We start from the raw sequence: 27,941 nt of genomic DNA, 5'->3' as shown, positions 1-27,941 counted from the left end.
CTATCGGGACCCGGGTTTGATTCGATGTCTCCTGATAAGAGAAGCAAAGAGCGAACTGCAAGAACACATTCAACGGCAATAGCGACACTGCACCGAGGGCTCGGCAGCTGCACCAGAAGGTAATTGCTAGATCTTTTTGCAAAAAGAGAATACTTGTTACCAACCTGCGTGGCGATGAGCAACGGGTTAGTTGTCTGCATTGTGGTACAGCAACCGAGCCCACAGAGCGTTGTCGACAGTCGCGGCTGCTTTATACTTGGCGGGAGCACGAATGTCGGTGCCGATGGGATTTCCCACAGTGAATCCAGCATCCAGATGACGGATGGTGGCGTTGACACCGATGACGCTGCGCAGTCCATCCTTGTGGTGAAGGCGCCAGATCGCGCACATGGTGTGTATGCGCCGGTTTCATCGTTGTGAGGCAGCAGCGCACATTCCAGTGGCGTGTCGATAGCAGGATCTATCCGAGAAGACAGCAGCTCGTGGGCGATGATAGCCACGAATACCTGCGTAGCGAAGAGCAACGGGTTAGTTGTCTGCATTGTGGTACAGCAACCGAGCCCACCAATTTGATGGCGGTTCTTTTGCGCGCTAGGATTGCAGCTCGCAGTTATGAAGAGCACATAATCATACACCATGCAGAGTACTTATTCCAGCCAAGTGGAGACCAATTTCAACGTCTTCCTCTTTGTCCCTTTTTAAGGTATTTAGCGCTTGCTTCCTCGGATGGTACACTTGCCGCCACTACGGCAAAGCTGGCAAGATGCGTGCCAATGTCTTGTCACATAGAGTTTCAGGTAGCTGACACGAGTGGGGAAAGGTTAGTTCCAGCGCTCGCCCCCCTATTCAACAATGTCACTGACGTTAACACATTTATAAACGCGATAAGATCTCAAGAATCGCAGCAAAGACGTTACTAAATCACTGCGGTAGTGGCTGGCTGTGTCGAACTCAGACAATGATGTTGGAAATCGTCCTCACGCGGCGCATCGAAGAGGACAAAGAGGGAGATGGGCTCGCGACCGGCAGAATGCGGACGTTAGGCTTGTTACATTGAGTTTGCCACGTTAGGACGGCTTAGCGCTCTGCGCCAATAAACCCGGCAGAAGTGTCTTTTCCCACATCGTATTTTTTTGGGCCGAAACCCGGGAAGCCAGCCGGTGCCTTTGCAACTTGCGGCTTCGTCTGGAAAAGACATCTACAGCCAGATGGTCATGGAGCGCATCAAGAACAAGCGGACTTCTCGCTGAGCGCAAATAACGAGGTGAGCGAGATAATTCAATCCGGACAGTTCGACCTTTCTGCACTTCGTGCCCTGCATAGCCGGTTAAAGCTGACGAAGTCAGAGTTGTCCGTGCCTAATGCCGCGTGGGAAACATTCATGACCAACGATCAAGCCACAACAGATTATGATTCCCTTATGGAATATGAAGATGCTGCCACCAGCGCTTTGGCCTTGCTCGAGCACAATATTGACATGCTCAAGGTTTCCTCCTCGCCTCCGACAACCCAGCCAGCGACCGCATCTGACGGGAACCAAGCGTCTGCTTCCTCGACGAACACGGCACGTTCACAACGTGAGTTTCGTGCTAGGTTACCGAAGTTAGAATTTGTACGTTTCGACGGAACGATCATCCGATGGCAGCCGTTCTGGGATATGTTTCTTCATTCTGTGCACCAGAACCTGCTGCTCTCCGACACGGATCGCTTCTATTACCTGGTTTCTCTGCTTCATGGAGCTGATAGCTGCTGCTCAAGTGGTCGCCGGAATCGAAGTGATGGAATCAAGCTACAGCGATGCACTTGGAATATTGAAGCAGCGCTACCGCAACCGCAAGTTGATCGAGCAGAAGCTCTTGGAAAACCTTGGAAGGTGACGTCTTCGAACAACGTAACAGCCATGCGGAAGTTGTTCGACTAGTTCGACGACATTCAACTCAACCGAAGAGGACTCGCAAACGTTGGGGTAAGCGTTTCATCTTACGCTTCGATGCTATGTGAAATACTCCTGAAAGGTATACCTCAAGATATGGTAGTAGAGTATTACAAGCGTAAGAGCATTGAGTCCACTACCCCATCGGTAGGCACACGCAACAGGGAGGACTCTTCTGAACAGGAGTTATAGCACTTGCTGAAATTTCTTCAGGTAGAAGTCGAATTTAGAGAGAAGTGCGCTCAGACTAGAACGCCAAGGCTGAACGAAACACGTCTTAAACACAGTCTGAGCGTCAATATGTCGTCGACTCCTGCGGACAGGGTGCTTCACAACAAGGCAGAAGTATTACCAAAACCATGCTTCTTTTCTTCTGCCAAAGACCACAGGATCAGTGACGTCAGCCTCGAAGACAAACGCAGCATGCTCAGGCAAGATGGTCAATGCTTCAAGTGCAGGTCGAAGGGACATCTTGTACACGACTGCCGTCGCAGGATCCAGTGTACAACATGCAAGCGTCGCCATGCTTCCACGATGTGCAACGCTGAGGTTAACGAAAGCTCGCCTTGTTCCACACCAGAAAAGACAGCCGGATGTTGCCATGCACGATGCAATGAACGGCGCAACGCCTCAAATTGCTGATGAGATTCTCCTCCAGACGTTCCATGCATGGCTGACGACTTCGACGCACTGTTGTTACGTCCGTGGTGCTTTGGACAATGGTAGCCAGAGAACTTTCCTGCCAGAAGACGTCTGCAAGTAGCTTAAGCTGGCCTTCGATTAGGGAGATAAATTTGTTTATCAGCACGTTTGGACGGCTTGATCATAACACACTCGTCGGGCAAAGGTCGTCAGTGTTACGCTTCGGAGCCAACATGACAACGCATTGGTTCAAGTTGAAGGCGTTGTCATTCCGTTTATCTGCGATGAGATGATAGAAGCCCCTAAAACGAACACGTTTCTGCAAACCATCGTAGCAGAGGGAAAGCAATTGGCAGACACGGTTGTGTTCCCAAACGTCACCTGCGAGTCCGGAGTGAGCCTCCTGATCGGATCCAACCAACTAGGGAAAATGATGCCCGATTCGAGTGAGGTCAGATGGAATCCGGACAACAAAGCGTTAATCGCTTTGTTGTCCAAAAATCAGCTGGACTCTTCAAGGACTATCTTTTTCCGAGGCACAAGTCAGCCATCACTCAAGCACGCACATTTGCGTTCTGTGAACGAACACCCGTGGGAATGAACTTGTCTTACCGATACAGCGATCTTGGGAGCTTTATGGCATTGGTTGTGTGGACAAGTCTCCATCCAGCACCATTACGCCTGTAGAGACGTGGTCAAAACAAGAAGCAAGCAGCGAGAACTCGTCTGAGCTTATAGTTGATGAAAGAAAACCGGCGGATGAGTCTATTCTGGTGGTTCAGAGTAGTAAGCCTGAACCTGTTTCCGCTCACTGCGAGATATCAAAAAGCGAAGATGCTTGTCTGAAGATTTTACAAGCACAAACATTTGGAAGTAAGATTGCTGTACTAACCACGGACAAAGCTGTCGACAAGACCTCGACCATATGAAACCTTCACCCGTTCATGGATGCCAAGGGCATTATCAGGATCAAGACTCGCCTTGACAACATAGCTGCTTCGGAAAACGTAAAATGTCCTGTACTCTTACCCGCATTGTACGCACCTCATCGTGGACAGCGAACATCGACGCCTGCTTCACAGTGGTGTCGATGTTACATTCACAGAGTTGGATAAGAACTTTTGGGTACTGCGTGGTCGCCAGTGCATTAAAAAGGTACTTGACCAGTGAGGTGTCTGTGCGAGGTTTTGTCATAAAGCGGCTTCCGCTCCTACAGCCCCGCTTCCAATCGACAGTCTCAAGGTCTCATCCATTTCAAGTCATGAGCGTCGACTTCACCGGTCCAGTGTTTGTGAAGGGAAACGGCTCTGTGAAAACATTCATTGTAGTATTTATCTGTGCTGTAGTGCTAGCTGTTCGCTTAGAACTTTTCGATGACATGACGGAATTCTTTTTTATTGCCCTTGTGTCGTTTTATTTCGCGCCGTCGTTTGCCTTGTGTAACTTATTCTGACAATTTTTTAACGTTTAAGGCAGCCAGTCGCGAACTTAAGCTGAAATATGGACTTATACGTGATGGCCAGGTACAGAACTTTTGTGCATCTAGTAACATCACGTGGAAGTTTATTGCTGATCCCGCTCATGGTGGGGAGGATTTTGTAAAAGAATGATTCGAACAGTTAATAACTGCCTCAGGAAAGCACTAGGGAAGGGACGCTTCAGCTTCGAACAGCTCCTTACTTTGATAACAGAGGTCGAGGCAGCGATTAATTCTAGTCCACTCACACACATTTCTGATAATGCTGTCGAAGCGGGAGTACTGACTCGCTCGCACTTTTTGTCATGTAGACGTTTCACTGCCCTTCCACAAGCGCAAGTTAGCGAGAATTCCGGAGGTCACGCAGGCACACTGCGCGCCTGGAGATGTAGAGAACAAAAACTAAACGACTTTTGGCAGCGCTAGTATAAATAATACATCTTGCCACTAAGAAGTGCACACAGCAGGTCACAGAAGCTCGACAACAGTTTAAACAATGGTGACCTTGTCATTATTAGAGATGACAAAGTACCCATTACTTTTTGTAACCTTGGTAAAGTTGTTAAAATCTTTAAGGGGAACGATGGGTACGTCAGAGCATGCAAGGTCCGACTAGCAGGCGACACGGAGCTCACGAGACTGGTTCAAATTCTTTGTCCTCAGGAACTGTGCAAGTGACATTGTTGGCCGTGGAGGCTGTTGGAAATCGTGCTCGCGCGGCGCATCGAAGAGAATGAACGGGGAGATGGGCTCGCGACCGGCAGAATGCGGACGTTAGGCTTGTTACCTTAAACTCGACATGTTAGGACGGCTTAGCGCTCTGCGCCACTAAACCCGGCAGAAGTGTCTTTTACCACAGATGCCTCGACCTAGTTTGGCGCTGTTTGTTGCGTGGAACATGTGCGGATTGACTGTGAAATATGGCCAAACGCAGACCGATGCTAGTTTAAAGACAACCGCAGGCTTCAATTCTATCTCGTAGACGTCCGCAGCAGATGGCTCAAAGCCCGTAAATAATTCTTGTGAAATGCTCTGTATTCTGCCATCATCATCATCAGCCTATATTTATGTCCACTGCAGGCCGAAGGCCTCTCCCCGTGATCTCCAATTACCCCTGGCTATGAAGGGGGGGGTAATTGGAAGAACATGCCCAAAACAAGCCATCTGTCAAGCCCAGGCCGCCGCCGGAAGCCAACTGATTCCGGCCGACGTCTAGGGGGGAGGTAGACGGTGAAAGGGGGAGCTGAGTCTCAGCCCGATCACCCATACTCTCTGAGGGGTGCAAATAAAGTGCTTTCTCTCTCTCTCCAATTACCCATGTCTTGTGCTAGCTGATCTCCATGGCGATGTCTGCTAACGCGGAGATCGCCAACGCGGTGACGCTCTTGTGGACTGTATAAGGAGACGTCAGTCTTCTGTGAATCCAAGCAAATCTGATCGCCTCCAAGTGTAGTACAGTCATCATCATCATCAGCCTATATTTATGTCCAGTTCAGGACGAAGGCTTCTCCCTGCGATCTCCAATAACCCCTGTCTTGCGCTAACCGATTCCAACTTGGGCCTGAAAATTCGTAACTTCATCACCACACCTTTATAGTTTTCTGCCGTCGTCGACTGCGCTTCCCTTGTCTTGCTATCCATTCTGCAACTCTAATTGTCCACCGGTTATCCATCCTATGCATTACATGGCCTGCCCAGCTCCATTTTTTTCGCTTAATGTCAACTAGAATATTGGCTATTCCCGTTTGTTCGCTGATCCACACCGCTCTCTTCCTGTCTCTTAACTTAGGCATATAATTTTAGGTCCCTCGCTCTTTGTGCGGTCCTTAACTTGTTCTCGAGCTTTTTTATTAACCTCCAAGTTTCTGCCCCATATGTTAGCGCCAGTAGAATGCATTGATTGCACACTTTTCTTTTCAACGACAGTGGTAAGTTCCAGCAGGAGCTTACCACTGGATTTGGCAGTGCCTGCCGTATGCACTTACGGCAGGATTTGGCAATGCCTGCCGTATGCACTCCAAACCAATTTTATTCTTCTGAAGTTTCTTTCTCATGATCAGGGTCCCCTGTGAGTAATTGACTTAGATAAACGTACTCTTTTACATACTCTAGAGGTTGACTGGCGATCCTGAATTCTTGGTCTCTTGTCAAGCTATTTAACATTATTTATGTCTACTGGTCAACCCCACTCTAACACTTTCTCGGTTAAGGTCCTCAATCATTTGCTGTAATTTGTCCCCATTGTTGCTGAATAGGACAATGTCATCTGCAAACCGAAGGTTCTTGAGATACTCGCCGTTGATCCTCACTCCTAAGCCTTCGCAGTCTAAGAGCTTGAATACTTCTTCTAAGCATGCAGTGAATAGCATTGGAGAGATTGTATCTCCTTGCCTGACCCCTTTCTTTATAGGTATCTTTCTACTTTTGTTGTGGAGAACGAAGGTTGTTGTGCAATCCTTGTAGATCTTTGCGAAGGTATTCAGGTATGACTCCTATACTCCTTGATTACGCAATCCCTCTATGACTGCTGGTATCTCTACTGAATCAAATGTTTTTTCATAATCTATGAAAGCCATATAGATAGGTTGATTGTACTCCGCAGATTTCTTTATTACCTGATTGATGACGTGGATATGATCAATCGTAGAATATCCCTTCCTGAAGCCAGCCTGTTCTCTTGGTTGGCAGAAATCAAGTGTTGCCCTGATTCTATTGGAAATTATCATGGTAAATATTTTATACAATACTGAAAGCAAGATAATGGGTCTATAATTCTTCAATTCTTTAATGTCACCCTTGTTATGGATGAGTATAATGTTGGCGTTCTTCCAGCTTTTTGGTACACTTGAAGTCGTGAGGCATTCGTATTCATCATGCTTGAAAAGCCGCAAGCTTTTCAAGCGGGATACCTCCTCCATCTTTGATTAAATACACTCGTATTTTATCGTCTCCAGCAGCTTTTCTCCTGGTCATGTCTTTCGAGGCCCTTCTAACTTCATCGCTAGTTATAAAAGGGGCCTCTGTATCCTGTTCATCACTACTTTGAATGAAAGTAGCTTGGCTGCTCTGGGAACTGTACAGGTCAGTATAGAATTCTTCCGCTGCTTTTACTATATCATCGAAATTGCTGATGATATTATCCTGCTTTTCTTTCAGTGCATACATTTTGCCTTGTCCTATGCCTAGTTTTCTTCTCACTGATTTCATGCTGCGCCCATATTTTACTGCTTCCACAATCTTTTCCACGTTACAATTTCGGATATCCCTTACTTTCTTCTTGTTGATCAGTTTCGAAAGTTCTGCGAATTCTATCTGATCTCTCGAGTTTGACAATTTCATGTTTTGCGGTTTTTTATTAGGTACTTTGTTACTTGTTACTTTGTTAGTGGATGCCTTGGTGCCTTACCTCCCACTTCACTTGCTGCTTCTGAGATCAACCTAGTTATGGTTTCATGCATTATCCCTATGTTATCTTCATCTTCCTGTTCTAAAGCTGCATACTTGTTTACAAGCACCAGCCTGAATTGCTCTGCTTTTACTCTCCCTGCGTCTAGGTTGGCCTGTTTCTTCTTGACTAATTTTATTCTTTCTCTCTTCAAAATAAGAGAAATCGTAGACGCCGCTATGCTATGGCCACTGCACTTTACTCTACCTAACACTTCTACATTCTGTACACTGCTGGGATCGGCAGAGAGTATGAAATCTATTGAATTTCTTGTTTCTCCATTAGGGCTTTTTCAGGTCCACTACCTGTTGCTGCGCTAACTGAAGAAGGTATTCATTATTCGGCGCCTATTTCTTGCCGCGAATTCTATCTCTCGTCTATCTTTCCTTGAATCGATGGCGTAGTTGCCAAATGCTTGCTCACCAGCCTGCTTTCCCCCCACGCTGGTCGTCGCGGTTGGGGGTAGAGTAAGAAGAGTGATGTAGGTTAAAGCTGTTTGTACATTCCGCCAAGCCATTCGTTTGTGGGTGTGCTGGTGAGGCAGCAGCATGGCGGATCGCATACTGCCACAATAAAATTTCAAAGGTTTGCGACAAGAACGGCGTGCCGCAATCTGTGATGAACAATTGCGGTGTGCCATGGTGGCAGACTATGCGTTCGGTCACACCGGGAAGGATATAACTTTTTAACGAATGAGGGACGGTTTGAAAATCTGTCCACTTTGTAGAGTAGTCGGGTGAAGACTATTAAAAACTCATTGCCCACGATATCAAACGGTACTTCCGCCGGCAGGGTATGTTGCTACGGTAGCGTCATTGGATGTAACATGACTTTACAGGTGTGGAATATAGAGAGGGACTTCAGATAGCGGAGCTGCTATGCGCAGCAGACGTCGCATGGGACGTCTTCTGGTATTATTAACAACCGAAATCGTTGGATGAGTGTTATTCTTTGGCGATGATGACCGGCCGTAGACGCGTTGTAGCATATGAAGAGCGCTGATTGGTAGACGCTTAGTGGCACGAGTGGCAGCCGGAAGAGCTTTTCGAAGCCTAATGTAAAACAGAGCCGTCACGACAAGCGTATTTTCGAGGCATGCATTAGTATAGATATGCGTCGCATGATGAACCACGCACAAATTGATGCATTTCAAGGTGTAAGTAGATGCAAAGCCTTCTGTAGCGATAGCTACATTACGCCAGGTTTTCCCCTCTTCAGCGTCGCCGCACTTTGAGCCGTGGCCGCACTGTGACGTCACACCACGGCCCTCGATTCTCCAGCAACTCGGCTCGTCGCGGTCGCCGCGCGGCCACCGCTGCTACAGGCGCGCGTCCGCCGTTGCCTGGTAACTGCCACAGCTGGCGCGCTCACCGTGCCCTCTGTGTGACGTCACACCACGGGCCTCGATTATCCGGCAACTCGCCTCGTCGCGGTCGCCGCGCTCCACCGCAGCCCAGTACCACTACGAAGTGGGGAAGTAGTTTGCACCTGGTTCTTCAGCGGAACTTTGATGAGTATAACTACGCCATTGACGATGTCGCCGCAAAAGCCCATTACTTTACGGATCATAGAAGCGCATTCATTGGTGGGGAAAATGTAGTTTTACCCGTTGGTTGACCACAACATTTCTCCTTTCTTAGTCTAGTGGGAAGCCATTTAGTTTAATAACAACATGTCTAACTACAAGCGAAGCCTAAGCGCAGCCGGGGGTCGGTAGCTATTGCTACTTGAATAGGTTTAACCAGAGCTAAACCACAGCCTTTTTTTTCACATATCTTGAAGGGGCAGTGCGAAACGACTAAGTCAAAAAGCAGGAAAGACACAGAACCGCGCTGAAATCGCACCTAACTGCTTTTTGTCTTAGTCGTGTTGCGCTGACCCTTCAAGATGTTAGACCAGTACAAGCTCGCCCAAATGTTGATTCTTCCAATTTTTTATATGTCCTCGGTAATCGAAAAAAAAAACAAGAATGATATCTTGCGAGTAACGTGAGTGCTATGTAGGGAACGCAAAATGAAAAAAAAAATAGTGTTTTAGGACAGTAAGATATCCCGTAATGTAATAGCTTCTGGGCATGAAGCACATACCTTAAGGATTGCGAAGAAGTGCAGGAACGCAGAAATGACGAGTTGGTAGCACTGGGCGCCGCCTTGTTTAAAAGGGGATGTTAGGAGAATGCGATCATTCATACGGATCCTTGATTTTGCAGGCCAAGGTAACAGAGCTCAAAGAGACTCACCGGATCGAACTGGAAGCGCACGAGAGGAAGCACCGGCAGTCCATAGAAGTCCTGGACCGGGAGTGCCGCACGCAGACTGAGCGAGCCGAGGATTTCGAGAAACGTCTCAAGCAGTCTGATTTGTTTCACGCGGAAGAGGTGCTCGCCCGTCTTTCAGGCATTTTGTGTTTTTCTGACAGCATTGCTTGAAACTAGGGATACTGTGCAGCTTGCCTAGCAAGGTGCAGTGCAAGATCCATGGTATAACTGTAGGAATATAAATTTGTCAGGTATATTAAAGTCAGAGATAGTAAATCGCAGTCATAGCAAAGGTTGCGCTGAAGGCGTATCAGAACGATAGCGACGGTGAAGCAATTGCCAACGGCGTTGCAAGTTTTGTAGCTTGATGGTGCATGAGACGAATGAATACTGTCAGCGTTAATCAGCGTTCGAAAGAAAAGGTCAGATTTTCAGGTTGTCACGTACCACGGAGGGGTACGCACGCAGCTAGCTCCTCAGAAGTATCGCTAATGTATGTACGCACAACGCCTGCAGTGAAAGCCACAACGCCGCGCTGGTTCCGGCCGAGCCGATAGAGCGTGGAAGCTGAATGGTGCGTCCACGAAACGTGCAGTGGAGTTCAGTGTACAACGCGTCCGGCAATGAATTTTTTCGAGAGCATGTGTCCTTCAGGCTCGGTCACACTGGGCCGCCAAGACACCGACGCCGATGATCGGCCGACTAGTATGCACAATTTGTCACTGAGAGGCACTCTGTCACACTCGGCCAAAACGCTGCCGACACGACCGACTACTGGTCTGCGTAGTGTACCACTCTGGTGCCGCCGATGCCGACAAAATCAGTCTGTCGAACGTTGTTCGGCGAGTCATCGTGAGATCAGTCGCAGGGCGAAAACATATAGCACTGAAAACTCAAATACCACAGCAGCTGTGCTGTATACGTGTTTATCGTTCTCAAAATGAATGGGAACTGCTTGCGAAGTTGAAATACACGGCAAGCCGTCGGTGTTGAGTTATTCAGCCGGTGTAGATTTTGTACAGTGGAGGGCCTACCTGAGCCTACGTGAGTTCGTGCACCAGATACCGGCGGGCTTGAACTAAAGGTACGCACGCAGCTAGCTAGGCCGACACGACTCTGATATTGGGCTTCCGAGTTCAGTGTAGTTCAGTTCTGGCCATAGATATGTGAAATGAATCACGGTTCACTTCGTAAAATGCGCACAGAAGAAGCGGGAAACGGCGCCGCGCACGGAAGGCGAGCACCCGCTACCAAAATCTGTAGTGGGAGCCAATTGCGAAGCCCGGCCGCTCATATCAGCTCGCCTTAGCGTAAAGCGACGCAGCTGAACTGCGCAAATCTGTGGATTTTGTAGAATTTCTTTGCTTGATGTTTGCGCTGCATGGTTTACACTGTATTCCGAGCGAATACCGAGCGGCCTGCAAATGGAAACAAAAAGTTGTCGCAGTTTAACCTGAAAGGCGAAGCAACAATTGCGATAGCAAATTTCTAGAGAGCTATACGGAGTAATGATAGTAGCTTTATCAGCTGTATAAACTTGGACATGCAGCAGCACCGGCAACACGCAGAGCTGTTGTCGACGCCGTCGGCGTTTTGCCCGCGTTCGCACAAAATGCGCGCGGCGTTGGTGACTGTTGCCGGAGCCTCTGATATAAATAGGCACTTGGTGCCGCAGCTAAACGTCGCCTCCCTTCCCTCCCCCTGAGACGCCTACTTCTGCAGCCCTTAAGGGAGCACGGCGCAGAACGCGCGTTTGTTCTCCGCCGTGGGTTTACTCCCCATGAAAGCGCGCGTCCCTCGCGCCCTTTCACTCGCACATACAGCGTTCGGCGGCGCGCGGGGACGATTTCATCTCCATTGACGTCATACGGAACCTCACGGCGATGACGACGGCGACGCCGACGGCAGAAATCTGCTTTGGAGTGTCCATATAATTGCTATCGCAATAAAAAATTTAATTATGGGGTTTTACGTGCCAAAACCACAACCTGATTATGAGGCACGCCGTAGTGGGGGACTCCGGAAATTTGGACAACCTGGGGTTCTTTAACGTGCACCTAAATCTAAGTACACGGGTGTTTTCGCATTTCGCAAACGGAAAGAAAGCACCGCTCCTGTCAATCGCTATTCGCACGACGCGGAACGTTTTGACGCTATTACGAACACAAGCATACATTCGTAATTTAGGCCTCGAGCTTGATCAAACAGTTGGAAAGGAGATAAAGAAAGAGAAATGTTCTATGATAGTATAAAAGGCAACATCGTTCACAGCGAGATAAATTGGTCTGAGAAATAACTTACAGCAGAAAATATGCCGAAGACCACTTGTATACGTAGCAGGTCGAAAAGGCGCACAACCCATTATGCATGATTTATTAGTATTTCGCCGTGCCTTTCAACAGGTCAATAAGGACGTAGTTATCTTGTTGGAAGCTTTAGAATTTACCGAAAGTATGGGAAAGCTGAAAGAATCTGGTGATGGGAGAACAACAGAGTACTGCTGTAGGATTTGGCAGTGTAAAGGTCGGAACATACATAACGTAGAAGAAGAGGAACGTAAACTTTATTATCAAATCAATCAGATTAGAGTCCGGCGTCTTTTTAGTGGGTCTGGACAACCGCCGCGGACGCGGTAACGAGACTTTGTCTCGAAGCGGCTTCCTCGGCTTGCTGGACGGCCCAGAGTTGTACTGTCAAGTTCGAGACATGTACACTACAAACAGATGCACATCGTGTGGCGAGGTTGCCACACTCAATCACATGTTATGGTGATGTCAGAACATAACAAACAATTCGGGAATTGCCGACCCCTCCGTCTCTTCCACCGCCAGCCTCCGCTAGCACTGGAAGACCGCACTACCCAGCTCGAACGTAGTGAGCAGAGGTATTTTTCATGGCTTTTGATGAAGACGATATGGTTTGTTGGAACGATCCAGGAAGCTTATAATTGTAATAGTTTAATATGCTTATTACACCTGATATGTGCAGGTGATTTTATGTCATCGTTATTATTCTGTAGCCTGTCATACTATATAGCTTAAGTATTGAGTAAGTATGAACGTACAGTGTAACATCATATAGGTACCGCTGACGTTGCTTGTCGTAGGGTTGGTGAGGTTTGTTAAGCTTTCGCTGAGACTGCCTTTTTCCTTTTGTAAAAAAATGAAAATGAACCGATTGATTGAATAGTTTATTGAATAATCGATTTATTGATTAGATCTAAGGGTCTAGAATAGACGAACCGGAGGTGTAAAACCGCCAGGTTGGTGGTACCAACCACGTAATCGTTTCAAAGCTCCTGTTGGTAAAAGCTTTCCATCCATCCAAAAAACAAAAAATACGTCGGCGTCCGTTTCGCAGATGTCAGTGTGTTGAACGCCTCTCGCATTGCTTGCAGTTGAGACAAGTGTTGCGCGAGTGCGCGGAAGCTGCTGAGGCGATGAAGCGGAAGCTGACGCAAGACCACGCGGCTGAGGTAGCTGCACTCCGCGATCAGCTGGACGATCAGCGAAAGGAGAGCGACGCCATCGTCAGTGAGAAGTCAGAAGCACTCGAAACTTTGAAGGTACGTGCTGTGTTGGCATCTCTTCTCGTTGTTGAAATGGTTGACGGTGCCATATATATGAGAGACAGAGACAAAAAAAAAATCAGTATCGATTTAGCGGTAAATGATAAATACGTTAGCATTACGCCGTACCTCTTTGAGAACCCGAATGTATGATTGAAACCGCGTTCACCACATTGCAAAGTGTTGTTGAAGAGCTCATTCGAACCACGTCCTGCCTCTTCGAGGAGCCAAGTGCAACTGACGGCAAACCACCGTCACTTCTACTACGTATGTCCCAACGTATGCACCAAGATTTAAAAATATGCAAATGCCACGTAGCTGGAGGGAACCACGGTAATGTTGTCAGCCGTCGCTTGGAGTTACTCAGATTATTTCTTGCATTGCGCCGAATTACGTAATTAGTAATAATTAATCAACTTCTCGAATATTATAATTAGATGAATAGTGTCAATGAGAAAATTGTAGAGCAACATGTAAAACTCCCAATACAGCTTTCTGTTGCTGAATACGTGCTCCATAAAAGTGTTTTTCCGAGCGTGAAAGAAGCCAGCAAATACACGCAAAGTTGCCGCGCGGCTGGCCGCTCGAGGCACTTTGCTTGCATTCGGGGGCTTCTTTCACGGGAAGTCCTCATGAAACGTGACCGGCAGAGTCTGACGTTTTCCGTGTACGGAAAGAGTACACACACAGACAGGTACCTGAAATTTAATTCAGTGCATCCGACGAAGCAGAAGAGATCAGTGGTCGCCTCTCTTGTCGGCAGATTCCATCCCATTTGCACAATGCCACAAAGCCTGGCTGCGGACGTACAAGAAGTGCACCAAATTCTCTCGGCATATGGCTACCCGAGGTAATTTCTGAAGTCGGTGGAACGCCATCGGTCTCAGGCCCTTAGACCTGGCCGTGTGCCCCCAAGAAAACGTGGTGCCATGCCGCACATGCCAGGTCGAGCGAGGGCTTGGCCCGCGTTCTACGCAGCTATGACGTCCAAGTAGCTCATGTGCAACCCCCCCCCCCCCCCCCCCCCCAAAAAAAAAAATGACGCTACCGGCTGGTAAACGTGAGAGACAAGCTTCCGAAGATAAAGTTTCTAGGCATCGTCTATCGGATTCCACGGGAAGACTGCGGCGGCGTAGATATCGGCGAGGCAGGCAATTTATAACAGCGGTGCTGCAGCATATCAACGATGTATCAAAATACCTTCGTAGACATGCGGGTGACTTGGGCCACAGGATTGATCGGCATAACGCCAAGACATTCGAATAGGAAAGAAATTTGACTTCAAGACGCCACTTGGAATCCCTTCTCACCAAACGACAGATAGTACTCTCAAACGCAATGACGGAACCCTTCCTCCCATCTACACGCGCTGCTCACGTCATATTTTAAAGCCATATAAACATTGTATCGCATGCCCTTGATCACAATGTGAACAATGACCCGTCAGGGAAGCCGTAACATCTTTCCTTGTTTTCTTTTAGTGGTGGATGTATTTCTTTTTACCCTTCTTCCATAATGCCTCCCGACCAGACGGGCTTCCGTCAACACCTCGACTTCAGGTTGATAAGATAAATAACGGTTTCGATGGGTATTATGATGTTATTGCAACAGAAGCTGAATATAAAAATACACATGAATTATGGACTTGCCCTAAAAGAAAAATGTTAGGCATGTGGGAGGGGGCCACCAGGGGGCCGAGTAAAGCGGACGCGCTTCACATGGGCTGCTGCTTTTATCGCGAGTTATTGCGGTTAACCTTAACCAAACTTCACGATTTTGTGTCATTCAACTCAACGAGGCAAGCGGCATCGAAAGATACCAGAATTACAGCGGTGAGTGGATTTGTTTACCTTGACCCACCGAGCAACGAGCACCTCGACATATTCGAACGCCGTTCTCCGACCGCCGCACGCGCCCCAGGAGCGGGCCTGTGTGGCCTCGCGAACATCGAGAATGGCAGGTGAAACGAACGGTAATGCTCACGAAATGGAAATAGAGAACAATAGTCAAGACTCGACAGCGGACCAGAGCAACATGGAATTCGATGAGAACAGCGGGAAGACGCTGAGTCAAGCTGGCCCATGGTTCCAAGCAGTCAAGGCAAGGAAAAACAAGAAGTCGCCGAACGAGGACCGCATACAAGAGGGAGGAAAGCAAGGAAACTCCCAGAACCAGCAAGGAGGACTGAACGCGAGGAGCAACCCGAGAGTGGAATCAAGCATGCAAGCCAACAGCAACCAGCAACGTCAGCAAGATCAGGGAAGCCGAACCAACGGCAAGCCACCGCCGCGACGCGCGACGCCGCCGCTGCCAGATAATGATTACAAGGTGGTGTACCGACCAAGAACCGGCATGAAGCTATCCAGCTGGCCGGACGAGAAGATCACCGAGGGACTTGCAAGGGCAAGTGGTTCCCCTTTCAAAGAGTTTTGCTCGAAAGTAACCATCCAAACGCAATGGAAGCAGAACCTGATAATTGCCAGCACCGCAGACGAGGACTACGCACTCAAGCTCGGTTCCATCAACAGCATCGAACTAGGGGCGGCCACATACGAAATGACGCCGTACATCAAACCGCTCCCAGGAACAGTGCGTGGAGTCGTGCATGGTATCACTGCGTGTACGACGGAGAAACGACTTGCGGAACTTCTGGCAGCCAAAACTGTGGCATCCTGCATGCGAGGATGCTCGGCAAATCCACCTCAGCAGTTATCACCTTCGAAGGTCCGCACGTCCCTTTCTACGTGAAGGTGGCCAGCTCGTACACACGTTGCCGCCCATACCGCAGATCGGTGCAGTATTGCAAGGCCTGCGGAGAAATCGGCCACCGGCAGGAAGTATGCCCCAACCCAGACAAACCTATCTGCAACCGGTGCGGGGTGCAGTACCCACAAGCAGACCATGATTGCCAGTTGCAGTGCAAACTATGCGGACTACCTCACGAGACGGCAAGCAAGGAGTGCGAGAAAAGGCTCAAGCCAAGACCCCCACCCCTGTACGTAAGGGAGAGAAGTAAATCAAGAGGCCGACAGCCATCTATAACAAGGGAGACAAGTTCAAGCTCCTCGGAGTATGGAACAAATAAGCCACAGCAAGATCAGCAGAAGATCAGCTGGGCGGAAGTGATAGCCAGTTCTAAGTCGACAACCGACCCGTTTCCCTCACTGCCGACACAAGAGCGAAATTCAAGATACGAGGAAACCATCTCCTCCCTCAGAAGGCAAAACGCCGACTTGATGAAGCGGAATGAAGGGCTCATGAAGCGTCTAGAAGAGCAAGAAAGACGTCAGGAGGAACGGGACAGAAGAGCTCAGGCCAGGGAACAAGCCCTGGAGGTGAAGCTCCAACATCTTATTGAACAATCGCAGAAGCAGCAGGAACCGACCACAACACTAACGCCGCCGAGGGAACATACTCCCCCGATAGAGGACCTAGAATTGGGAATAGAGCACAAGATGAACAAGGCCCGAATCGAAGACAAGGCCGAACTGAGAAATGAGTTCCGAGTCGAACTCGCTCAGGCCGTCGACACCATAAGTAAATCTGTGGCAGCCACCGTCCAAGCAGCCGTACAAACGCTCCGCCAGGAGATCACCCAGATGGGCAACGAGCTCAGCCAACGCATCTCCATCCTAGAAAAGGACAAAGAGCAGGCAAGAAAAAAGCCAAAATACCCCACCCCATCAGAGAAGCCCAGATGAACGAGACTCTGGGAAGCCAAGATGGCGAGTAAAATAGCAAAGAAGAAAGAAGCGACCCAAACCCTCAAAATTTGGCAGTGGAATTGCAGAGGAATAAATCGGAAACGGCAAAATTTGCTTCACCTATGCACCCTACACCAACCTGACGTCGTCGCGTTACAGGAAACAGAAACCAACAATATTACGCTGCGCGGCTACGAAACGCACATTGCCTCAGGAAGGACCCGGACCGCCGTCCTGATCAAGAAACATCACACGACGCAGCAGCACCAAATCAACCACAGAATTGAACACACTCTGACTGAGCTGGTTCCTCACAAGAAAACCCTGCAGAGCATCTACATCCTGAATGTATACAGTCCTCCGCGCGACACCCTCAAGGACTTGGACAAGTTCCTGAGAGAAGTGAAGAAAGTCACGAAGGGTCAAAAACTCCTTGTGGTGGGCGACTTTAACGCTCCACACGTGGCTTGGGGCTACCGATCAACCAACAAGAAGGGTATGGACGTGCACAACGTGGCACAACGCCACCAGCTGACGTTGTGGACCGATCCTCAAATACCAACTAGAATCGGCAACAGTGTCTCCAGAGACACCAGCCCAGACCTGACCTTCTCCACTGGATTAAGGCAAGTCGAGTGGTCGAGACTGGACGAGACTCTAGGCAGCGACCATCACATCATCCAGACCGAAATCACGCACCACAAAACCCCCGTGAGATTTGGTCAGGCCAAAATTACGGACTGGCCCGCTTTCCGGAAATATGAACACCCCAGAAGCCTAGAGGACATCGAGGAGTGGACCAAGAACGTGATGGACTTGGTTACTAAGTACACAAAGACCATCCAACTCACTGCGGACAATCCCGACGTCGACCCACACCTACTTCACCTCTGGGAGGCCAGGCGTGGACTTTTGAAGAGATGGAAGAAGCAGAAGAGAAACCGCAAACTCAAGATCCCCATTGCCACAGTCTCGCGACAGGCGGATAAGTATGCTTAAAAACTCGCACGTCAGAACTGGAATCAAGTGTGCGACCGATTACAGGGAACCCTCAGCAACCGAAAGACCTGGGCCATTCTAAAGACCCTTCTGGCGAAGACGGAATCAAGATATGTCACGGGGCAACACATACAAAGACTTATACACAACTTCCAGGGCACCGAGGAAGAAGTGCTCGAAGCCATCATCGGGAAATACCTCGGATTCGAACAACAACGGAAGGCGCGGCCAGTCATTCACCCGGAGTACGAGGGGGAACCCAATCCGGATCTAGACCAACCTTTCACCAAGTCGGAGATCATGGCAGCCTTAAAAAATCTCACGAGAAACACGACGCCCGGCAGGGATAAAATTAACAACAAGACCCTCCGGAACCTGGACGACGGGGCGACGGAGAGTTTACTAAAATATATCAATGAAAGCTGGCAGACCGGCAGCATACCGGCTTCCTGGAAGCACGCGGACGTATCGATGATCCCGAAACCCGGCAAGCCCGTCAAGATACAGAACCTGCGCCCGATCTCTCTCACGTCGTGCGCGGGAAAACTCTTCGAGCACATGGTCCACAATCGACTCTCGCCCTACCTGGAAGAAGGGGGGCACCTGCCGAATACTATGTTCGGTTTCGTTATTTGTGAAGCAGGTCACTGACCAAGGTCAAAATGAAAATAAAATGACGTTTCGGGATCCGTACGGGTCCCTTGTTCACAATCGCCCGGATGTTCGGTTTCCGACCAAACCTCTCCACCCAGGACATTCTACTTCAGCTAAAAGAAGAAGTCATCGACGGCCTCAGCACACGCCACAAGAGTGCCATCCTGGCACTCGACGTGAAGGGAGCCTTCGACAACGTCTCACACGAAGCAGTGCTAAACAGCCTACAGCGGACCAACTGCGGACGGCGGACATACCACTACGTCCGGGACTTCCTGACGGGTAGAACGGCGACCATAGGCCTGGGGAACCTCAGGACTGAGAAGTTCCAAATACCGTACAAAGGAACCCCCCAGGGGTCGGTGATCTCCCCGTTGCTGTTCAATATAGCGATGAGGGGATTGCCGAACCTCTTGGAGAACATCAGGGGTATCCATCACGCAATATATGCAGACGACCTGACCATATGGAGGTGTACGGGATCGGTGGGCGAGCAACAAGACGCCCTGCAGGAAGCCATCGACAGGACCGAGCATTATCTACACCGCTGCGGTCTTTCATGCGCGCCGGAAAAGTCGGAGCTCCTGATCCTCAAAAGGAGGACAAGAGGGCGGCCTCCGCAGGAGACACCAGACCCAACATTGACCCTACATGGAGTCAACATACCCAAGGTGGACGTACTCCGTATTATGGGCCTCACTTTCCAGAAGGACGGTGCCGGTCTCGCCACCATTAAAAAGCTGCAAGCGACAGTTACCCAAGTCGCGCACTTGGTGCGAAGAGTGACTAACAAAAAGCACGTCCTGAAAGAGCAGGACACAATCAGATTTATAGAAACCCTGATAATCAGCAGAGTCACTTACGGCACCCCGTACCTAGCTAGGTCTCAAGAACAGCGAGAGAGACAAATTGAACATCCTAATACGAAAGACCTACAAGCTGGCACTGGGGCTTCCACCGACAACGTCGACGGAGAAGCTACTCAGCCTGGGCATCCACAATACTCCGGAGGAATTTGTAAGAGCCCACAAGACGAGCCAGATAGAGCGACTCAAGCTCACCAGCACGGGCAGGGACACCCTAATAAGACTGGGCTACTCAGTCGAATATGAGTCCAGAAAACGGCGGGTTCCTCTGCCCCTGAGGGAGAAGATCACGGTGGCCAGCATCCCGAGAAACATGCACCCTGAATACAACAGAGAAAGGAGGCGAGAGAGAGTGCAAGCTATACGTAAGGCCTACGAAGGATCAAAACAAGGAGAAGTCAGATACACCGACGCGGCAAAGTACAAGAACAGAGCGGCCCACGCTATCAGCGTGATCAACGGCCAAGGACAAGAGGTAGCAGCAGCCTCGGTAAGCACTTCAGACATTGACTGCGCGGAAGAAACGGCGATAGCCCTGGCACCCACTACGGGCAAGCGAGAGGAAGATCACATCACAGTCATCACGGACTCGCAAACAGCATGCAGAAATTACCAAAAGGGCCGCATTTCGAAACAAGCCCTGAGCATCCTCGAAAAACTAGACAATTTTCAAGAACTGTACATTGTCTGGGCCCCGGGACACGAGTCCCTGGCGGGTAATGAAGCGGCTCACGCTGCTGCCCGAGATCACATTCTCCGGGCTATCCCACCGGGTTCACGAGCACCGGCAGACCAACATGATAGCGTCCCGAAAAGATACTCCGATATCCTGAGTCATTACAGACTGAGCAGGAGGATCTACCCACCCCCGCATCCCAAGCTATCAAGAGAAGAGGTAGTGATCTTCCGCAAACTACAGACCGGCACATTCCCGCACGGCACCCTGCTACACGCCATGTATCCTTCGAGCTATACTCACAAATGTGCCTTCTGCTCTGCGCCCAATACCCTCTACCACATGATATGGGAATGTCAACAAAACCCATCGACACCACCCATCACCGGACCAACCGTCGAGCAGTGGGAGGCCCAGCTGACAAGCCCGAGCCCTGAAGACCAGCATCGCCTGGTGAGCAGGGCCGAGATATCGGCTCAGGCCCACGGCATCCTGGACTAGGGACGCCGCCCACCTCGGACGATTTTAGCGTCTGCTAATTTCCCTAAATAAAGTTTATTCCGCCTTAGGCATGTGGGAGCATTTAATACCGCTTGGCGTGCCAAATGAAAGACAAAGTAGAATTAACACAGCAAGCTGGGCGAATTGGTAACTGACCATGTTTCTTAGGGGTGGGCAGCGCTACCCGGACGAAGGACAGAGGAAGAGACGATACGAGCGCTGACCGACAACTGTTAGTGAGCGTTCGTATCGTCTTGGGGTGCAAAATAAAAGACAAAGTAGAAGTGAGCCTTGGTTATCAAAAAAAAAAAAAAAAAAAACAAAAAAAAACGACCGTTGCGCAGTCTTACAGAGAGAGAGAGAGAGAGAGAGAGAGAGAAATAAACTTTTATTTTCTGAAACGGTAATCCGAGTCAGTACCCGGTTCACCCTAGGTGGGAGGATTCCTTATTCAAGGAACCCTCTGGGCTTGGGCTGCCTCATTGGCCCGGGCGACAAGACTGCGTTGGTCGTCCAGGTCGTCAGAGGAAAGCTTCGCCTCCCACGTTTCTGTGGTGGTATTGAAGTGCGATGAGTTGGGGTGTTCTTGCTTGTGTCGTGTGTCACGCAGTGGCGAATCCTGGACCATGTGTTGCAGGGTGTCTGGGACATCACAGTGGGTGCATGTGCATGAGTACTGCGTAGGATAGAGTCTGTGCATGATTACTCCGTGTACATAGGTGTTTGTCTGTAGGCGGCGGAGGATGACTTCTTGCTCTTTGCTCAGCTGCTTGTGTGCTGATGGGTACGTTCTTCTGCTGAGTCGGTGGTGTTGCAGAAGCTCCGAGTATTAAATGCGAAGAATTTCTTGGCGAACATTTGCTACTTTGACAGTATCTATCTATCTATCTATCTATCTATCTATCTATCTATCTATCTATCTATCTATCTATCTATCTATCTATCTATCTATCTATCTATCTATCTATCTATCTATCTATCTATCTATCTATCTATCTATCTATCTAGCCGCCTACGTCGTTGTGCTCTCATAATCGTTTCGTTAGCTTGGTAAGTACCAAAATTGGCATACTATGACAAGCGTATATGACGAACATAAATGATATGTCATAACATGAATGTCATGACATGCTTTTCATGTAGAATATGAAACAGCCGCCTACGTCTTGGTGCTGTCATGATCGTTTCGTTAAGTTGGTATGTACGAAAATTGGCATACTATGACAAGCGTATATGACGAATATAAGTGAAAGGTTATGACATAAATGTCATGACATGCGTGTCATGTAGGTCATGACAATGATCCAGCGAAAGAGACTAACACTGAAAAACCACTGAAATGGGTTCGGGCGTGGGTACTAAGTGAAGGAAACACTAAAGGATGCTGGTAGAAATCATGCTCATGAGCGTGATTCAGCATAAATGACAATCACTCAGCAAAAAAAGATTAACATTCAAATTCCACTGAAATGGGTTCTGACGTGATTACTAAGTGAAGGAAACACTAAAGGATGATGGTAGAAGTCATAGTCATGACCATGACTGAGCAGAAATGACAATGACTCAGAGAAAATAGGTTAACACTCAAAAAACAATGAAATGGGTTTGGACGTGGGTACTAAGTGAAGGAAATACTAGAGGATGATGGTTGAAGTCCTAATCATGGGCATGTCTCAGCACAAATGAGAATGACGCAACGAAAAAAGACTAACAGTCAAAAACCTATGGAATGGGTTCGGACTGTGGTACTAAGTAAAGGAAAAGGTTGATGTTCGAAGTCATAGTCATGAGGATGACTAAGGCTTTCGCCTTAAGGTCCCTTAGGTGTATCTAAACAGACTTCTGAGGACTTATGACATGAATGTCATGACATGCGTGCCATGTAGGTCATGAAAGAGCCACCTACGTCTTGGTGCTTTCATGGTCGTTCCGTTAACTTGGTAGGCTCCCTGCACACTGCTTCGCATAACATTGATTTCCACAGGGCGTGGGGCCTGCCGGTTTTTTTTAGGGCGATGTCATCAACGTTGGTGGCCGGCCTAGTGTGGCATGGCAGGAAAGCCCAGCTGGTATGCTCGCGGACAGCGGCGTGTGCCGCCTCATTTCCTGTCATGCCCTGATGGCCTGGAATCCAGTTGATGTGGGTGTCGGGGAGCGGGGCGCGTGCGTTATGATTTTGAAGTATCGTGAGTCAGGTTTCGGATATGTGTCCTTTTTGATAGTTGCAAGCTGCTGTTTGGGAATGAGTCAGGATTACGGCTACTTCAGGAAAAGTTCTTATCGCCAGAGCGATTTCCGTTTCCTCTGCAGTCTCGGTGTCTTTTGCCCGGATGGTGACAGCGGCGAGTTCTTTGCCTTGGAGATCCGTGACACTTAGGGCAAAGGCGTTTCGTTTAATATACCGGGCAGCATCGGTGTAACTCGTATCAGGGTTTGTCGCGTATTTCTTGATGAGTGCGCGGATTCTGCTTTGCCGACGCTCCTTATGGTAAGTCGGATGCATATTGCGCGGTATGCGCCCAACGCTGATACACTCGCGGAGTGCGGGTGGGATTCTTGCTTTCTGGTCTGTTTCGGCAATGTGGCTTTCACTGTAGTTGAGGTAGCGGAAAACTTCACATCCGGTGGGTGTGAGCTTGAGCAGCTCTAGTTGGCTGATTTTATGAGCCTCGGAGACCTCTTCCCACATATTGTGGACGCCGAGCTTGATGAGTTTCTCCGTTGATGCCATGGGTGGGAGGGTCAAGGCTACTTTGATTGCCTTTCGAATGATGACATTCAGTTTCTTGATTTCAGCCGGATTGAGTGTGCAGATAGGGGGTCCCGTAGGTGATACGGTTCGTTAGGAGAGCTTGAATTTTCCTTAGCGTGTCATCCTCCTTAAGTCTGCTTCTGTGGTTTGTTATGCTCTTGACGAGGTGCGTAACTTCTGACAGTGTACGTTGGAGACGCGGGAGAGTGCACTTATCCGTCCTTGTGGATGTGAAGACTGGGTACGCGAAGGGAGTCGACTGTAGGGATTTTGGTTCCGTTGAGGGAGACGCCAGGATCGGGTTCGATATAGTTGGGCGGTCGTCCTCGCGTCCTTGCTCTGAGCACGAGAAGCTCCGACTTTTTGGCTGCACATTGGAGACCGCAGTCTCGGAGGTAGCTTTCGATGGTATCAATGGCTTCTTCTAGACTGCGTTCTTGTTGCCCAGTAGTAGGTGCTTTGGTCCAGAGTGTGATGTCGTCGGCGTAAAGGGCCTGACATAGGTTTGGGATGGCTTGAGTTGTTTTGGCAGCTTGATCATTGCGATGTTGAAAAGGAGTGGTGAAATCACTGATCCTTGTGGAGTTCCTTTGTTGGGTTATTTATCGCTGCGGAGATTGCAGACGCCTAACGTTGCTGTTCGGTATGTCAAAAAGCTGATGATGTAGTTATATATCCGGGCTCCACAGCCTGTATCTTCGAGGTTGCGAAGGATGGCTTCGTGGCTTACGTTGTCGAATGAGCCCTTTACCTCGATTGCCAGGATTGATGATTTGCGTCTGCGATCAAGGTAGTTAAGCAGGACTTCCTTGAGGAGCAGGAGTACATCCTGCGTGGACAAATGCTGTCGGAATCCGAACATGGTGTGTGGCAAGTATCCGTTGTCCTCGAGGTGCGGGGTTAACTGGTTGTGCACCATGTGCTCGAGGAGTTTTCCCACGCAGGGCGTGAGGAGATGGGATGGAGGTTTTCGATGCGAAGATGTTTGTTGGGTTTGGGGATCATGGTGACCTCCGAATGCTTCCGGGCTGCTGGTAAGTCCCCCTTTTCCCATCAGTCGTTGTAGTACTGAAGCAGTACTGTTGCGGCCGATTGCGGGAGGTTGCGTAGGAGTTTATTAGTGATTCTGTCCTTACCGGGACTAGTGTTTCTAGTGAGTTTGGCTAAGGCTGCGTGGAGCTCTGCTTGCGTGAATGGTCGATCAAGGTCTGGGTTTTGTGCGCCATCGTACGCCTTGGCACTCGCCGACGAAGTGGGCTTGTTGCTGCTAAGTTTCTGCTGAAGTTCACGAAGGAGATCGTGCTCCGATCCAGCGTGGTTGTGGATTATTCTGCGCAGATCTTGCCGTTGTTGCGTTTTGGTGCGGTCGGTAGCTAAGAGAGCGCGTAGGAGGTGCCAGGTTTTCTTGTTGCTGAGTGTTCCTAAGAGGCTGTCACAAAAGGTGTGCCAATTTCGCCTGATAAGTTGCTCCGCGTAATCTTGGACCTGTAAGGTGAGAAGGGCGATTCGTTGCTTAAGTTTTCTATTGAGTTTCTGCCTCTTCCACCTCCTCAGGAGACTTATTTTGACCTCCCAGAGATGAAGGAGGTGCGGGTCGACTGTGGGGCTGTTGGTGCTTGGTTGGATGTTCTTGGTGTGGTGTTCTGTGGTGATGAGAAGGCCCTTGAGCCAATGGTCGATGTCGTTGATTGTTGTGTTGCCGCTGAGGCTTTCTCTGAAGGACTTCCAGTCTGTTAGTCGGGCAACTCCAGTCTTGGTTTGTTTCCGATTGTGGGCGATGTCAAGTTGGACAATGTAGTGGTCGCTTCCGAGCGTCTCCGAGAGTCGGCTCCACTCGGCCCAGAGGACGTTCGATGTGAAGGTTAGGTCCGGGTTTGTGTCCCTGGAGACACTGTTTACGACTCTTCTGGCCTGTAGCGGGTCGTTCCAGAAGGTCAGCCTGTGTTGTTGGGCAGTATCGTGTACGCGGGCTCCCTTCTTGGTGGTATTCGGATACGCCCATGCTGTATGTGGGGCGTTGAAATTTCCCATGATGACAACTTAATGGCCTTTCGTGCGTTTCCTGAGTTCATGAATAAAGTGGTCGAATTGCAGAAGTTGGTCCCGAGGATGACTGTATATGCTGGCGATAAAGAGGCTTTGCTGCGTTTTTCTGTCTGGTAGGATCTCCACTAGGGTGTGTTCGATGGGGATGTCTTGTATTTCATGCTCTTGCGTTGTGAGAGTTTTCCTCGTTTGGATGGCTGTGCGTTGGGTTTGTGTATGAGCGGTGTATCCTTGAAGTCGAACGTTGCGGGTGTTGGTTTCCTGTAGCGCAATGACATCGGGGTGGTCGTGTTTGACGAATTCTTGTAGGTTTGCATAGCGGGGGCGGAAAGACCGACAGTTCTATTGCCCGATGCGCAGGGGATTTTGCGGGCTTTTTGTTGTGGTTCTAGGTGTCGCAATCATTAGGCTCTTCAGTTTCACAGGCGGAGAAAAGGGAATGATTTTATCATAATTTTCTCCAAGTGCCGTCAAGCGATAACAGGAAGAAGCTGAAAGAAGCCGATGTCTTTCTTTTTACCCTTCTTCCATAATGCCTCCCGACCAGACGGGCTTCCGCCAACACCTCGACTTCAGGTTGATAAGATAAATGAGGGTTTCCATGGGTATTGCGACAGGATGTTGCGACAGGATGTTGGGATGTTATTGCGACAGAAGCTGAATATAAAAATACACATGAACACGGACTTGCCCTGAAAGCAAAATGCTAGACCTTCGGGAGCATTTAATACCGCTTGGGGTGCTAAATGAAAGACAAAGTAGAAGAAACACAGCAAGCTGGGCGAGTTGGTAACTGAACATGTTTCTTAGGGGTGGGCAGCGCTACCCGGACGAAGGACAGAGGAAGAGACGATACGAGCGCTCACTGACAACTGTCAGGCAGCGCTAGTCAGCGCTCGTGTCGTCTCTTCCTCTGTCCTTCGTCCGGGTAGCGCTGCCCACCCATAAGAGACAATGTAGAAGTAAGCCTTGGTTTTCATAAAAGGTTGCGAAGTCTTACACAGAAAAGGGCATGATTTTATCATAAATTTCTCCAAGTGCCGTCAAGCGATAACAGGAAGAAGCTGAAAGAAATTACGTCGGAAATGAAGAAGGTTGTTCGCGTAGCCAAGAATGGTTTTAGTGAATATATCCAGTTGAGAATCAAAGACGACCACAAGCAATTTTGGAAGCATGCGAAAAGAAATGGAAAAGAGGCGACATCACGGCGTCGTCTTTGACGACCAAGCTAAAGCGCAATGCTTGATCAGTATTTTGCTTCCATTTGTTTTACGGTGATTCCGAACAGCGATGACCACAGAAGTACCCCGCGGGCATTGATAACCCCGATAAACAATATATATAACGTCGTTATCAGCACACGTGGCATTGAAAATTCAATGCTTTGAAGGCGGAGGACCACATGGTTCCACATGTAACTTCTTTAAACTTTGTGCCCCACCTGTAGCTTCTTTTTAGACGGGGTGCTGTTTAAGCCGACCGTCAGTCCGTGGAGCGTGTACAAAAAAACCTAGCAGAACGATCACGTCACCGCGCGTTGCCTAGCAACCACCTCGCGAAGCGGCGTGTGCTTCGCCTCCTCTCCGTGGCGTGCACATGTTGCCTTGACATGGGACGTTAAGGACAGGGACGGAGCGCATACGCTCGGCGCGCGCTATTATAAGGGAGACAGAAAGAGAAAATGAGACAGAAAGAGAGAAAGAAATTGTAGCAGTACCAACGAGGCAACGCGCAGAGCTGCTGCCGACGCCATTCGCGTTTCCCCGTTTCCCCGCGTTCGCTCCGAACGCACGCGTTTTCCGTGACTGCAGCAGGCGCCTCTGGCGGCGGCTCGGCAGGTTTCGACTTGCCACGCCCCGTTAAGTCTGGAGGCGCAGCTTGGCCGTGACGTCACCGGGGAGATAACACTTTGAGCCGCCCCGAAGGTGGCAGAACTCTCGTTGACTCTCGTCGCGCGGCCAAGCGAGAAACTGCGCGTCGGCGGCGCGCCGATTCGGAATGCCGTGCCTAGCAGCACTTAGCATTTCCTAACAAAACGTAGCCAAGCCTAGTAAAACCTGGAAGAAGCAAGGTCGATCACCAGCTCCACTGTGTATACTCCAGCCGTGCAGCACTAGTACAAGCTGCCCACGTTTATGAAAATACTTTTTGAAAAATCACTGACAAAAACCACCCAATGATTGGAAGATTGGTGCAGTGGCTCCAGTTCACAAATCTGGTCCGCGAAGTGACGTAGTTATTTATCGTCCAATTTCTTTAACGTTTGTTGCATGCAGAGTGTTAGAGCACTTTTTATACTCAAGTATTGTAATACATATGAATAATTATTCCCTATTTCACCCCTCTCAACGTAGCTTCAGAAAGAATTTGCCTTGCGTAACACAATTAATTCACTCATTTATTTACTTATTGATTTGTTTA

At 49.2% G+C, this 27,941-nt stretch overlaps 1 protein-coding gene across 5 annotated transcripts in view; it reads left to right on the top strand.

The window, feature by feature from the left end:
- Positions 1–27,941, top strand: part of LOC119458642 (protein Hook homolog 1-like) — a 140,847-nt gene that overhangs the window by 71,173 nt on the left and 41,733 nt on the right. For 3 of the 5 annotated variants that reach the window (XM_049671332.1, XM_037720488.2, XM_049671329.1), the window contains exons 5-6: positions 9,707–9,874; positions 13,152–13,319. The exons of 1 other annotated variant lie outside the window; for it this stretch is intronic. In XM_049671332.1, coding sequence (XP_049527289.1) covers positions 9,707–9,874; positions 13,152–13,319 — 336 coding nt within the window. The remainder of the gene's footprint in view (positions 1–9,706; positions 9,875–13,151; positions 13,320–27,941) is intronic. One more of the 5 variants, XM_049671331.1, reaches the window with a different exon arrangement.

This window comes from Dermacentor silvarum, chromosome 7 (assembly GCF_013339745.2).
Source record: "Dermacentor silvarum isolate Dsil-2018 chromosome 7, BIME_Dsil_1.4, whole genome shotgun sequence".
NCBI classification, from domain to species: Eukaryota; Metazoa; Arthropoda; class Arachnida; order Ixodida; family Ixodidae; genus Dermacentor; species Dermacentor silvarum.
Note: the sequence above shows the minus strand (reverse complement) of the source record. Positions and strands in the feature narration are given on the sequence as shown.